The 15,353-nt window shown below is 43.9% G+C and overlaps 1 protein-coding gene across 1 annotated transcript in view; it reads left to right on the top strand.

Annotated features, from left to right (window-relative positions):
- The first annotated feature begins 3,358 nt into the window (after positions 1–3,358).
- LOC128731547 (polyhomeotic-proximal chromatin protein) overlaps positions 3,359–15,353 on the top strand; it is a 49,591-nt gene continuing 37,596 nt past the window's right edge. The window contains exon 1 of the mRNA XM_053824675.1: positions 3,359–3,396. Within this exon, the coding sequence (XP_053680650.1) occupies positions 3,359–3,396 (38 nt within the window). The remainder of the gene's footprint in view (positions 3,397–15,353) is intronic.

Raw genomic sequence — 15,353 nt, 5'->3', positions numbered from 1 at the left:
GCTTTACACCCGAAGAGAAGCACAAATAAATACAATAAGAAGTGCACGCACCGAAGAAACGAAGAATGCGAACGACGAAACACAAGAAGCCATCATTTTCTTAAAAAAACAACCTGAATAAGATTCTTTTTTTGTAAATACAGTTAAATACTCTCGAATTGTATGTATTCTATATGTTAATGTGAATCATTCTATACGCTTTTCACCATTAGAAAACTGTGCAAATCATTATTCTATATCAAACTCTTTTATACCACCTCAATATTGAAAAACGTAAAACGTCCAACGGATTTTGAAACAACTAATCGTTTTTGTTTTCAAAAACGCGCTGCAAAAGCATTTAACTTGTTTACGAATCCATGCTTACAAAACACTTGTTAATGTGTATAAAAATTTCACTTAAAAATGTTTGATGAATTTAAAGTTAATGATTGAGGAATTCACTTGATTAATGAGTTAATGATTCTTAATTCTTGCAAGCAATTTCTCAGTACTTAAGTACGCATTATACTTTTGTCAGATTTCACATTTGTTTCACATAAACCCTGTTGAACCCAGCGTCATGTGATATCATAATCAATCATTGTGTGAATATTGGATGGTTGTAGAATAACTCTTAGCATACCTAAACACAATATACAATTTTTTCTTTTGAAACATCTCTTGCATAGTTAGGCTTGGACAACACCGTTTAACAAAAAGCGTGTCTTATTATGTTTTATTTTTACCTATCATTATAGGCAAATAATAATTGACTACAGTTTGTAAACACAAGGAAAATTTTATCCTAATCAATTATCTACGCAGCAGGTATATTCTGTTTCACACTGTTTCGGAACAAGATTTTGTGGCAAATGATTCGATTTTTCTAAAGATGTTCAAAATTAATGAGCTTAGATAATTTTGCCAAAGTCTTGTCTCATCGATGAGCAATTTCATTTGATAAGCAAAGAGCAATACAATTTACTTTGCAGCAATTATTATTCAATGGTGAGAAAAAATAATATTAGTTTTTGAACAAGATTGTATTTTTATAGTTGTTACTACAAACAGTTATTATCATAGCAATTCGTTCGTTCCAAAAGAGCCCATCTAATCTAACTGGCACATTGGAGGAAGCGCCATGTTCTTTTACTACAGAACCCGAAATGGTTAACATCTTCGTCATCATAATTTGTAGCAGGATGGTTGAACGAAGTTAATCAATGAATTCATTGAGTTTTGCTCCCTTGAGTTTCAGTTCACCAATCTTCGAGTGGTATACTCAAACAATAGATTTGACTTCAATACAATTGGATTTTTAAACTGATAGAAATCATAGAACTAAATTTTATCTAAAAATTTGTCTCAATCAAGACAGTTCTTGTACGTGTTGTGCTATACATTTCCGGCATACAATACATAAAATTATAATGATGATTATAATGATTATAACACATGAATCACACAACTCTAATCGATCAAAAAAAAAAGAAGAAATTGTGATAATTCGTTTGTTTTTCGTCATTTCCTAATAATTATGCCTATTTTGTTTGCGTCTTTTGAAATGAATGCGTTAATATTATTATTTAAATATAATTTAAAATATTCTATTTATAGCAGTGCAAGATGATCGGTTTTATTAGTCGTAGAAAAAATATGGCTACCATACAGCCAATGTGCGTACAGCTCGCTAAATTTACGTTCGCTTCGTCTGCTCTCAACACGCGCTCGACGAGCACATGAGTGGAATGTGGCTGCAACTGCATCTGTAGGGCGTTAATGTACCGCACCAAAGAGAAAAAAAAATCCCCACTCAACCCACGTCTTCACTGCACAGCTATTGAAGCTGCGAAGAAACGCAGTTATTGAAGAAACGAACCAAGCCGCGAAATTCAGCCCACACCACCCGTACGGGTGACGTGGCGATCTCGCGCTACGTCGGGTCGCGCGTGGTCGGTGCAGTTGCGCATATGTGCCATTTTCGTACGGTGCAATACCAAGCGAGCAGGCGAAAAGCGGGTATCCCGACCGGATCGGTAACGTTCCGCGAGTTGCCCATCGCAGCTGCGGTACGACGAGACCGCGGACGTGTGATGTGTGGCGTAAATGCGCAATGGCGCATGCAACCGCTGTGCGTCGATTGCGAAGGGAAGGAGAGAACGAGAGAGTGAGAGAGTGAGAGACAGAGGCAGAGAAAAAAAAGTAATGCCCGGCCGCTTGCGTTCATTGTTCGTTCGCATTGCTTGGTGCGCTGTTTCGGCGGCATTTTATTACATTCTCGCGGAGGGTTTCATTTTTTTTCTCTTCTACCACAGTCGGGCATTGACGGATGGCTATCGTCTCGCTCTCGCCGTGTGCCACCGTCTCGTTCGCTCTCGCAGCATACGATGAAGCTGATTATTCACCTCATTTGTGGCCCGCGGGTGCCCATGGCTCGTTACAGCAAATGCTGACGACGCCGTTAAAATTCAGTTTGCGTATTTGCTGTGCGAGTGTGTGCAACCGTGAGCGAGTGTGCGAAGGGCTGAAGCTGCATTGCACGGGTTGGGGAAAATAGGGATTGAAACGCGAAACAGCGTAGGCCAGAGTAAGAGAAAGAGCCTCAAATGCTTCTTTCTCTTTCCAACGCATGCACTGAACATCGACAGCTGAGTATATAAGCAGTTTCCCCTGTTCACCGGAGTATATAAAGTGCAAAGTGGAGGGAGAACTCCTTCTCCCTTGCCAAACACGACAGAACACGCCTCTTCCGTGGTCGCTGTTCCACCTCCTCTTAGGAATGGTACGAGAGAGGCTCTCCTTATCGCTCATTCCCACGGTTGCTTTGCTTGCGACGAAAAAAAAAGAGAAAGATTACACCTTTATGCTGAGAAAAGGGCATGCAATTGCCGCGTCCGTTATGTGGCCGTTTCCGGTCCGTGGTAGATTGGGCCGACCGATGTGATTCGTTAGGCGCGCAGGCGCTTTCTCCCCACCCCACTCAGTGAAGAGAATGGTTTTAAGTGATCAAACCAACACGCTCGCACGCACGGGTCATTTCCATCAGGGAGTTGCTAGGGGGTTCTGCCAGCAGAAAAGGAAGACGTAGATTCTCCGTACGCGGTAGAGGTGGTACTCATGAGAGCGAAAGAGAGCGCCAACTGCTTGGCCTAAGTGCGCTCATCTCGCTCACTCGCATGTGATGGTTTGGTGCGAGGAATAAGAACACTCAAAAAAAAGGAAGCGACCGACCGTGAACGGACAAGAAGAAGTGGTAAACGCGTTCGAACAGCTCCGTAAGCACCGGATTCGTCAGTTCAGTTACATACACGTCGATACGCGGCAACACGGCTCCTCTGTACGGACACCACGGTCAGCAGGGATTTTTTTAAGGACGATGGTTGTCCAGAACCAGACGCCCAGTGAAATCATGGTGTAATTAAGCGGTAAGTAAGCGGCTTTCTGCTGACCAATTTGACAGCTCCCCTGAGGCTGAGCGGTTAGAATATAGGCACTTTTATTGTTTCGATCCCAGCAGCCTAATCCATCTGGTAAACGTCATTCAGCGGTGTAAGCGAGACAACGCTACACGTACGAGCCCCGTGCTAAGCGTACGAGTTAGAGCGAAACAGCTAACGCAACATAAACGTGCGAGCGCGCATGTTCGTTCGCATTTTACTGCCAGGCGCTTCGAGAGTGAGTGAGCGAGAGAGGATAACAAACGGTATCTTTATTTAGCATCCTCAGCAAAACGACACCGCACCGTTCACCTCACCAGTCCCTTGCCTTATACCTTTGTCATGTTGATTCGACCGTGCGCAAGTGCTGCCGAAGAGGAAGAAACCCATCGCGCCCTTTTGCGGTGAGACAGAGACAGCGAGAGAGCGCGCGCCAGAGAGACAAAAAACCACCCATGGGGACATACTCTCTTTCGCAAAGGTAAACACTTCGCACACCACGGTGCGCCTTACGCACTCATCCGCACAAGCTCCGGTAGCGCTCGATGCGTTCGCCGTGCCTCTCGCTCACGCAGCTACACATTCCGGTCGGTCGGTCTACAGCCACCGGTGTTCAGTGTACCGCGGCTTGCTCACTCGTCCTCACCAGTAGTTTGCCCGCGCCGCCGGTTGTGCAGTTTCCAGCAGCGACCAAGCGACCCCGACGACGACGTCACGGACCGGGCTCAGGCTCAGGGAAAGCAGAGTGCGTGCGTGCGCATGCGCGCACACGTGAAGTGTCCCATCGTGTTTCTTCGCGCTCGAGAGTGTGCCGTTCGCGTTAGAAATTGCCCTAGCGAATGCGAACGAATTCGCCAACGCTCTGCCACCTTTCATTGGACGGAGGTGGGTGGTAACGCGGCCTGGAGCAGGAAAGAAAACAAAGGCACAGCGGAAACAAAAAAAAACGACCCGCGTAAAGCGCCCGTGTGGTGGATTTTTTTGTGGGTGTGTGAACGAGACAGTGCCATCGCTGTGGTGCGTGCGTTTGGCGCGAGATTTTGTTAGGGGAACGCCACCAAAGTGGTTGCGTGTTATCATTATTGCACGGTGAACGATAAGTGAACGCTTAGCGATAGGCTCGAGCTCGGATGTGACCGCTGGTGCTGGGAAAATCGGTGACCATTCAGTAAACGGTTTGTGAACGGGAGTGCGCGGTGTAACGCATGTGAAGAAACAACTGCGAGTGCTTTCTCTTTCTCTCTTACTCACGCACGCACACGCGAGAGCGCACGCACGCAGTGTGAAGTGAAACAGTTGGTGGACCGTTCGAGCATGAGCCAGACGATGGCATAGACAAAAATGCGCCCAGTCGGATGCGTTACGGTGAAAAACTGCATGCAAGAGCCTGCAGTGGAAAAGGACTCCCTGGGCTCGCGAAAAGACTGGATAGAGATTGTTGACGGTGGTGTTTGTGTAACGATGGAAACGCATCATCGCACGGACAGCACGCAGTGATTCCGGTGACCGCACAGCGCTCGTACGACAGTGTGCGTGGCTTTGGGACCGGGCGAGTGCTGTGCGCACGGTGGTAGTGGTGCAGTTTTCGGAGCGCACCCGTTCGTACGCACACACGCCGAGCGAGAGGGCGCGCGCGGTGTCTTCGAACGTAGAGAAAGCGAGCGGAAGAAAACGCAGGCAAGGGCTACTACGATTTTTTGAATGCGCCCCCGTCGAGTTGCATCTTTTCCCCACCTTCTGGCAGTTTTTTTCGACCGGTTTGAGAGGACGCTTTTATGGTACGTTTTATGCTATTTTTCTGCTCTACATTTTCAATACATCGCGTGTTGTTTGTGGTACACCGCACTTTTTAGACGGAAAAGAAACCATAAAAATTTAATGCAATTTGTTATGTTCTAATCATACAACTTAGCGGTGTATTTATAATCATGAAACCTTAATTTAAATTAAAATTATACGAGATATTTTTTACCTTTTACGTTTGAACTTTAAACAAAATTTTATTTGAGTAATTTAACAAACTCTTCAATTTCCATTCAACTCAATTCGATTTTAGAAGGTTTTTCAATAACGTATTTATTGCTTTGTTTTTTACGTAACATAATTTTTGAAACTTGTAGCAAGAATATATAATTGAACATCTATTGAATTGGTGTAAAAATCGAACAAATCGCAATGGAATCTTTGTCTAATTCGGAGCTTGTGAGCTCTCCGTGTAGCGAAGGTTTTTAATAAAGAAATAACACATCGCGCTGAATTGATCGTAAAATTGGCCTCCAGCCGTTGACATTCGATCTTGAGGGATAAGAAAAAATAGGGAAAACAGAAGAAGGAAGATTATAAATGAAAACATAAAAAACGCAGACTTGGGCACAACAACTGTGAGGAAAATAAAATAATAAAAGAAAAGCAACTAGCAAAAATTGGGAGGTTCTCCAAGCATACAGACAAGCTTAAGCGAACGAAGCTAATGATCGATCGAGACTGATGATAAAAAAAAATTGGACGATCAAAACAGTGGAAACACAGCGCAAAGGAAACGAGAAGAGAACGCCATCTAGTAAAATCGGCCACACCACACTAACGGTATGTGTGCGATTGTGTATGTGTGCATTTTCGAATGAGCCCTCCCGGTCCTTGCATCCTGTGCCTGAGTGTGTTTGAGGATTTTTCCATGTCTGCTTTATTCTCTGCGATCAAATAGCGCCGTCTCTTTTGGCCCTGGCACTTTACCCATTTACAGCAATGGGAAACCCAAGGACCTTTTGCTTACATCCGGTCAAATGGTGAGCTTGGCATTTTATCTTACCCGCCACTTCCCTCAACCCCGCAATTTCCACCCTTCTACCAGTCCCCTTTCCTCTAAGGAGCGTTGATTAAGATTAGACTCAGTCGACGATGTTGTCGTCTGGAACCTCGTTCGGGATCAAGGTTCTAAGAACGAATTATCGTACGCATCACAGACCCTGCACGAGAACAGCTCAAATGACGACTGTGCTACCGAAGGTTGTGTACAGAGGAAGAAAGGAAGTCCTTTCGAAGGCCTTCTCTTACTGATATCCCTTACGAAAAGGAATATGAGCCTTCGATAGGTTTTGCTGCTAGTATAAATTGTCGTCAGCTGTAGGATTGGATACTGATCATCATCGCATGACGTAGAATGATCATCAGCGCAAGCAATAACTATACTAGATTTTTTTTGGTTTGGATTCCCCTTATCGATCTATATTTATTTATATCATACTTTTAACCGAGTCAGCCCAGGATAAGACTTTCAGCGGCTGTTTGGAGGAAATGCCTTTCAGCTCACAAATAATTAAACAAATCTAAATCCGACCAGGTCGTGCTTAAATAAATAACAATAACTATATATCATACTTTGAGGATATGAATTGTTATAAAAATTTTCGCTTACTAGTAGATCGATTACGGTGCTTAATTTCAGATCAAAGCAAGTAAAAAAACTAGAGTCTAATGGGCGAGAAAATGCGCCGACGTCGGCTTCTGATTCTCAACTTCACAGACAAGCCATTGAGAAGACCACGCACTCCTTGATCGTAAAGTCGGCCGTTGGGCTGCAATTTGATTAATGATGGGTCATTATTGAACCTATGCTTTGCCGTTTATAGCGCATCAGTTGAATGCAGCCCGAAACGGTTCTCACTGATCGTGCGGTGGCTCAACACGATTCCGTCGATAGCTGCCCAACCGAAGGATCGCTTCATCCTTTTTCCCCCTGCGATGTAGCTGTCATTTGACACAACACCGTTGACATGACCTGTCAAAGTCAGCTGCTACTGCGATCAGTGGATTTTACAATCAGCTACCGGTAATAAGGCGACGCTCTGGCGATTGGTAAAATTTTATTTTCTTGTTTGAAATACAAAATTATGCTTGTATTTGCAAACTACATATCCTCCTAGTGAAGTGATGAAAAATCAAACCGTAACACAGCTTTGAACTTCAGTTTAAGAATGGAAAGTTACATTAGTTGAAAGTGTAAGTGAATTTCTAACTAATTGCTCCCAAATCTTCTCCAGAAGAGCCTATTTAAAACACGTTCACCCGGGGACCGTTTCGAGACAAAATGATCATGGTAATTCGATCCGTTCCTCTACTTCTCCGACTTATTTTACCACTTTTAATTGAACGCCGTTTCGGAACGTCAACAAAGCCCTTGCCACAAGCCTGCAAGGGTCTCGAATTATCGTCGCGCTACATTTTCACTCCATTGGCAAAGGCACCGTTCGAAAAGTGCTCAAGTGTTTCGCAAAACAAGTTTGCGATCGTTTGCGCTCCAGTGTGTCCGTGCCCGTTCCGCGCCGACACTCGAAGACGCTTTTTCAGAAGGACCGTTCTGGAGCGCAGGAGGATGCACGCGAATGGAGACGCACAGAAATCGGAACACGCCGAGGAAACGGTTGGTATAAAAAGCATAGCATGCAAGCGAAAAACAAACGAACCAAAAAAAAAGAGTGCACCACGAAAACCTTCACCAACGATCGAGTCGGATGAGGAAGCGGTGGCCTACGGGTCGGTTTTAACGCTTTCCTTTCGCCGACTGCCCTCGCAAAGGGATCGAAGGTGTTGCGAAGCGGTCTATTTTTTTTCTTGTATCTTTGAACTCCGCCTGGCTAGCCAAGCAGGAACGGAAGCCGGAATGTCAAACCGGGCGCCAAAGCAGACCGAGGCTACCGGCCGTTTGAAGCCCGCCAAGGTCGTTACACCGGGCGGACGAGTGCGAAAAACGTCATCACGATGCTCGCGCACATACACACACACATACACACATACACACACACACACACACACACACACACACACACACACACACACACACACACACACAAACACGGTGGGTCGCGGTTGCCATGGTGCCAAGCTCACGGGCTCTTTTCCGTACGGCTGTTGGATGGCTCGTGAGCACGTCTCGTGCGTGGCGAGACGTCGAGAATTCCACCCAACCGAACGGTGGCCCTTGGGCTGGCAGAATAATGAACCGGTTTGAACGACTGGCGGGCGGTTGGGTGTGCAACATGAACTTTACCGGTGGAGCGTGGGAAGAGAGGGCGTCAGAGGGCGCAGAGGGCGCTTGGATCGCGGGATGCGGTTAGAAAGCGGTCATAATAGGAGTAATAATAATAATAATTATCGTCATCATCAGATTGTATAACGGCTGCACCACACACCTCCTTTTCGCATGCTTCGCAGATGCCTTGCACTCAAAGAAGGTGGGCTTTTTTTATTAGACGAGTTCTTTTCGGACATCGCCGTACGCCTAAACCGGTATGGTCCTGTGATGAGATTCAATTGCACTCTGCCCCTTGGAAGGTCTCGAAGGTGAACAAGGATCAACGAGGCAGCAGAAATCAATTAAACAAATAGAGTAAAATTTTAATCAAGACGATGTTGCTCACTAAGAAAGTCAACCAAAGCCAAAGGCTTATACTGGAAAATGATCGTACTCAATTGTCTAACAGTTGTATCAATGTCTTCAACAATAGTTGCATTACTTGTCGTTCTGACATTCTGATTGTAATCCATTATCTCACAAATATGTGCTTTCCCAATTCAATGTACTTGATTTGATTGCACACCACTTTGTGACTCTGATCGCATTTTTTGGCTGCGTTGAAGCAAGTTTAGCAATTTCAACGCAACAATACGATGCCCAGGTTTGTGCTCGAGGAAGCGAACCTCAAATATCGAGCACAGGTAAATGCAAACAAATGTGGTTGTAATCAACCCCCCCTCAGCTGGTTCGATACGTGATTGTGCCGTAAACAAGCACGAGCCATGCACCGGCAAGCCAGCATCATTCGTCAAACTCAATTAATAATTGCGATTGCAACGCGTACGGAGATCTCCGATGCCCGGGTGAGATTGGCATCGATTGGCAGAGTGCAGTCAACCGCGTATGGCTTCGGTGCAACAGCAGAACTGCAAGCTCGCAATCGAACGCACTGAACAAACGAGATGGATTGAAAGGATAATGAATCCATTTAACAAGTTTTTAATTAGCCGGACTAGTGGAGCGTACATTCCACTACTCCATGAGTAGGAGTTCAATTTCAACTGCTAAAAATGTTGAAATGTTTCTGCAAATGATTCCAAATTTTGGCTTTCGTGCGTATATTTGTGGAATAAAGATGTTTCTTTGTACTTGGCAAAATCTCCCTCAGCAAGGTAAGCACAAAACGCTCCTAAAGCATATCAGGAGTTGTTTTGGCAGCTTTTTCTTACCTCCAGGCGATGCGAAAGTTTACAAAGCACACAGAGAGCCACCAAAAACTCGCTTCTAAAAGCGTGAAACCCCGCGAGTGGCATTCACGCCCTGGAGGTTATTCCCTAACAAACTGCGCCACGAAAAAAGGGGAAAAATCCACTCCAACATCGAGCAAATTGGACGGTCTTCGGGACCGGCAGACTTCGAGCCTCCCCGTGGAAGGTGCAAAAGGAAGGAAAACCAAAGCGCGTGGAACCGACGATTGGCAGACATCTGGTTTTCCCTCCCCTAAAAGGCCATAGAAAAAGGTTGCCTCAAAGCTGCCGAGTTTGATCAACGGGGATGTGTACGGGTGCTTTAACAACCAACCACCTCGCCGATGACGACGACGACGCAGTGTAGTGGGACAGAACAGCGGGAAAAAATCCGCACGCAACATCGGTTCGAATTAAAGAGGAACTACCGCATCAAAACAAACCGCCCAGCCGTGGGCTTGGCACGGCCAAACGAAGGGAATGCGTTTTGGTTTGGAATTCAAACAGCACGGACTAAAACGCGACGCTGACGTCCATGTCCTAGCGTTACGCACGAAGGCGCGTTTCGTGTTGCGAAGAACGCATCCTTGGATGTGCTGTTGCTATGGAAAGGATTTCAGCTGCATTTAATTTTGCTTAGCTTGAACCGTTACTTTTTTTCTTTGTGTGTTAGGTGGAGTTTTGAATGAACAACTCTTTTTTGTCCGTACCCCAAGTCGTACAATTTTCAACAAGTTAACAGAACAAGATGTATGAAAAAATGTGATTCAAATCATGGCTTATATCGACGATGTTACGATAGTCCAGGCACAGAAATAACAATCGTTTCATGGGAAAGTATTTGAAGCAGCGATCATTGGTATAGATGTTTAAACACTCTAAACACGAAGCATCATCTCTTTTCCCTGCTGTTTGCTAATTTTAGACAGATAGAACAGGATCTGGTAAGTGGAAAATGTTGTATGGCAAAGTATGCCCTCATACTTACTATTTCTAAGCTAACGTTTACAGGAAATTTTTTCTTTTGTGTCATGTTTTTGGCTTGTCTATTTCCTTTGAGAAACGCGATGTTCGAGAGAATGCAAAAAGTTTCGATAATAAATCGTACAGCGAAAGCAAAGGGGATGGATCTTAGCGTAGATAAAAAGTCACGAAAGTCGCGCAGACATTAGAGACATAAAAAAGAGATTTATTATGCTGGAGCTACATAATCCAAGCGCCACTATACGAATAATCTCTGGTAAGCAAAGTAACTTCAAAGCGTATAAAACGCCTCAGGCACTCCGGCAAGAACTCAGCGATTATTGCTTATACTTTTCAAGTACTTTATTAAATTGTAACGCTATCAGTTCGATTCGTCCGTTAGTAATGATAAAGAAATCAGTGAGATGTTTTCGGGGTTTTCACTTCCAGAATTTCTGTTCAAGGTTTTATGGGATCATTATCGATATCGATGTAAAAAACAACATTTCACACCTAAGTGTATACGGCGAATTCATTTAGCATGTCGATTGTTGTCTCGTTTTAGCATATCATCGGCAACATATACAAGAAATTTGCACTTGCTGATTGGTTTTTCTTGTGTGAGTTTATTGATTGGTTAGTTCTTGTGTGTAGAAAATGTTTCGAACTCATTTTTCTCAGTTCAGCACATTTTCTTGAAAATTACAACTGATTGCACTTTGTTAACAACTTATTAGTATTTGTTCACTTTCGTGCAACAGAATCAGTTAAAACAAACCATAAGGAAATTGGACCGCGCTTTTTACTTTGTTCACGTTGGTTTCCATCAGTTAGAATTTGCAAGATTGCAGAAATTGTAGAAGAAAAATGAAGATCTACGATCGTTATAATGTAAGGTGGTACCATCATCTCTCCTCCAGGCTTTGTAGGTGGAGGAGAGACACTTTATCTCGGTGGCGCTACGAATGTTGCGCTTCTTCCTTACTCCTTCCTATCATGTGCCTGGGGTGCGTTAGATGTTTTTAGCAAGCGAAGGACTCATTGCGCGCACAAAATTCACATCATCGGTTTTATACAGCGACAGCAAACATCCGCTTTGCCGCTTCATCAGCGAGACGAACGGAATGGAGTTTCTTTCGATAAAGAATTTTCCATCTTCTCTGGGAAACTGTCAGTGACGGTTTCCACCAACAGTGGGAAATGGGTGCGAAAAACTTGGATAGGAGGAATTCAATCAAGTTAAAAGCTCAATACTCATAACCAAGCCGTTTTACATAAGAAAATGTTGGGAAAATGCAGCTGAGGTAAAATATTTTATCTTTTTAATAGCGGAAGCGATAAAGAAAGGCTAAACGAGGAAATTTTATCCAGCACTGTAGCAATTGGCGGAAATATTGCTGGATCTAGGGAAAAAATGATGATGCTGTTCTTGATGCTATATTTTAGGTGTTTGATCATGTTGCACGAGCAATTTATAAAATTATCACGACTGTACTTAGAACACAATCAAACAGCTGCCTCGAGCAAAAATAGTTATTGTTCTTTTTATGGCACCACCTTTAAGGTGGGCTTTATCTGGTTCAATTGTCACATGTCCCTGCTCAGGCATCATCTTGCAGGTGAAGAAACTCAACCGAAAATCATCGATGATTAGACATAAATATCCGTTTCGCAAGAGCTTGACCTGTCTCTGGCAGCTCTCCATTGGAAGTGGATGGAAAGGCCACTTTCGAACACATTTCATCCCGCCAACTGACGTGAGCACATCGTTATTAACTCCTTCTGATTTGGCAAGGAAACCCAAGTGCGGATGGGTGAAAGGACATCGCACGACGATCCTGATAAGCTTACCCTGTCTGCGTCCTTTTTTTTGACATTGTTATCACATGCACTTCGTTCCAAAACCTACTACGGATAGGGCTATCACTTTCACCGATATCCTTGCAAGTGAACCACCACACGTGTCTTACGAATGGCCTTCCTGGAACGTTGCCAAATTAGAAGATTCTTATGGCAGGATGACCGGGATGAAGGACATAAATGTACGAACATCACCATGTGACTATTTCACATTCGGTTGTTCTACGACCTCGTCTAGGAATGATCTCTGATCGGACAATAGAAATTTCATGCCCCGGAACGGTCATCAGGTCGCCGATGAGCCGTAGAGTAAAGAAGGACAGGCAGACGTTCGGGTTCTATTGTTTTTTTTTCTGTGCGATTCCTAACATAAATGGAGAATCGTTCGGGACTAGATAATGAGCGGCTCCGTCAGTTTCCATTCATTTTAACGGCTATGATGCTTAACTTTGACAGTGATTTGTGATACATTTATCAGTTTGACAGTACATTTATCAGGATGGGTTTTTTCTGTATCGTTCTGCATTTGCTATGAACTTTCCTATGTTTTTCAAATATTTATCGACTTCCATTGATTTATAGATTCATTTGCAGGTTCACTAAGCAAAATAGTTTGTTTTAGTTTACCAACTAACCAAAGGAGGTAGCAAATGTTTGTTTTAAACTAGCTTTAGCATTGTTCCATTTCTGACTCGCCCCCTGTGAAAATAATGCACCGCAGTTGTGCCACATTCGCTATTTATTTGACGAAAAATGATACTTTCCATTCGCCCGTGGTGGCGACTCGATGCATATTTCATTCGATTCCGTTCTTGCGGTGCCACACATGATATTGGCGCAGCGGCGTTTAATGCCGGGCGTTGGCGTTTGTGAAGCGGCAGGGGGTCATGGTGATAGGTTGATGGCCTGTAGCATATAGCGCGATGGTGTGCAAAGAAGAGCCAGAGGGTTGAAGAAGGAGCGGACATTGCTTTTGGGAAGTAGATCAAGGTTAGCAAGCCATCATATGGTTTCTGGTTGCAGCATGGGTGAAAAAGGCAGCAACCGTTGGGTTGATGATTATCCCGAAAAAAAGGACGATGTGAGAGGGACGCATTGCCAAATTGTGAACCCTTCAGCATCGCTGCTACGGCAAAAGGAGTTTGGCTATGGTTGAACAAAATTTGATGGATAACAGAGAAATTGCTCATAAATAAATATGGTAACAATAAAACAGCATAACAGCGTAACATACACATTGGAAAAAATATGCTGTATGAAACTTTCACCGAGAGGAACATGGGTCTCAATATCTTGCAATAGTGACATATGCTTTATGGTCATGTGTTAGTCAAATAGATCTAACATTTTTGACACATCACTGATGTGTAACATAGATTAGTTATTTTAAAAGTAAGAATATATTTTGCAGCTAACATACATGTATGAACATTCAATTAAATTTTGAGAAACAATTTCTGAAAACATTGAGATAACTTTGTGAATTGTTTGAACGCTAGTCATAACGATAAAGAATTTGATACGATATATTTCAAAGATATTAAAAATGCTTATAGCTTTATTTGAAAAAGCCGTCGGTCGTTTGTCAAATGTTAGATGTTCGTGGTTTAGGATTACAGCGTAAGCCACAACATCTTTTCACTGCAGGCTCATTATTGGCCTATATGCCCAAGCAATTTGTGGTCTTTTCTGACGTATCTTACGATATTTTCCAAACATATTTCTGCACGCCGCCTTTTCGGCAAACTTATTTATTCATAGAGATTGTTTAGAGATTGCTGTACCACCAGCGACACACAAGTGCGTGCCCGACAATCTGGCAACGTTGCGCCGTTTCGCCTCCCGGCCGGTAAACTGTTGGCTCTTACGTTCTCACTACCACACAGCACTGTTCCCTTTTTTGGTATGCGTATGCTCGACCGCCGTGGCGATGTTTTGCCTATGCTCGTTCATTTGACAGTTACCCCTAATTCTTCTCTGTCCCATTGACAATTTCTCCGTCTGCCACCCCGATTGCAGGGAGATATGTTCAAGGTCATTTTTAAGCCAAAGGGCTGTATCACAATTACGCGCCTCTGTTTGTTGCCGGACGCACCGGCATGTGCACAGCTGTTTTTTTGACATTTATCACTTACCCCCAAAAGTGTAAAACACCAAGAGACAGAGAGATCTCGCGAGGAAAAACCTGATCGGTGGGAAGCCCGTTGGGCGATGGTATTACGCGAAAAGAATTGCACTACCTTACGCGAATGATGAACTTCACAAACTGATTGGTTGTATCTGCCGGAGCGCACTATCTATTGTGGCTCGTTATCATGCATCACACGGTACGTAATTTCTGCACATAAGCGTGTACAGGCGCTAGGATCGTGCGCGGCTAAAAATAAACACATAAATTTTTGGCCAGTTTCCACGATAGGAATGATTTGCTTTTTTGTTTTTATTTACACCGCTTTTATTGTCACTCTTTATTATCAGCGCGATAAACCCCACACAGTGCTTGCAGTGTGTAAAACGCGCCTCCGAAATGTTGACGTTTCCCGACTGTGTGATGCTGTCAGTTATGCTGCCAACCACTGACAGCACCAGCATTCACGCTCGTAGTGATAGGGGTGCGTTTGGCGTCGGACATCGACGGTTGTTGGCAATGTGTGCGTGTCAGACAGGTGGTGTAAACAAATGGGTCGCCGTCAAAGATTCCCTTTTTCTTGCAGTGAATTCTATTCCGTACCTCTACAGTTTGTGAAATCATTTTAATGGTTGATGCTGAATGCTACTAATACTTTACTAGGCGTACGAATGATGGCCAACCATTACTTTCTGAACGCGTGGAAAATTTGCTCTATACTC

This window comes from Anopheles nili, chromosome 2 (genome assembly GCF_943737925.1).
Source record: "Anopheles nili chromosome 2, idAnoNiliSN_F5_01, whole genome shotgun sequence".
NCBI classification, from domain to species: Eukaryota; Metazoa; Arthropoda; class Insecta; order Diptera; family Culicidae; genus Anopheles; species Anopheles nili.
Note: the sequence above shows the minus strand (reverse complement) of the source record. Positions and strands in the feature narration are given on the sequence as shown.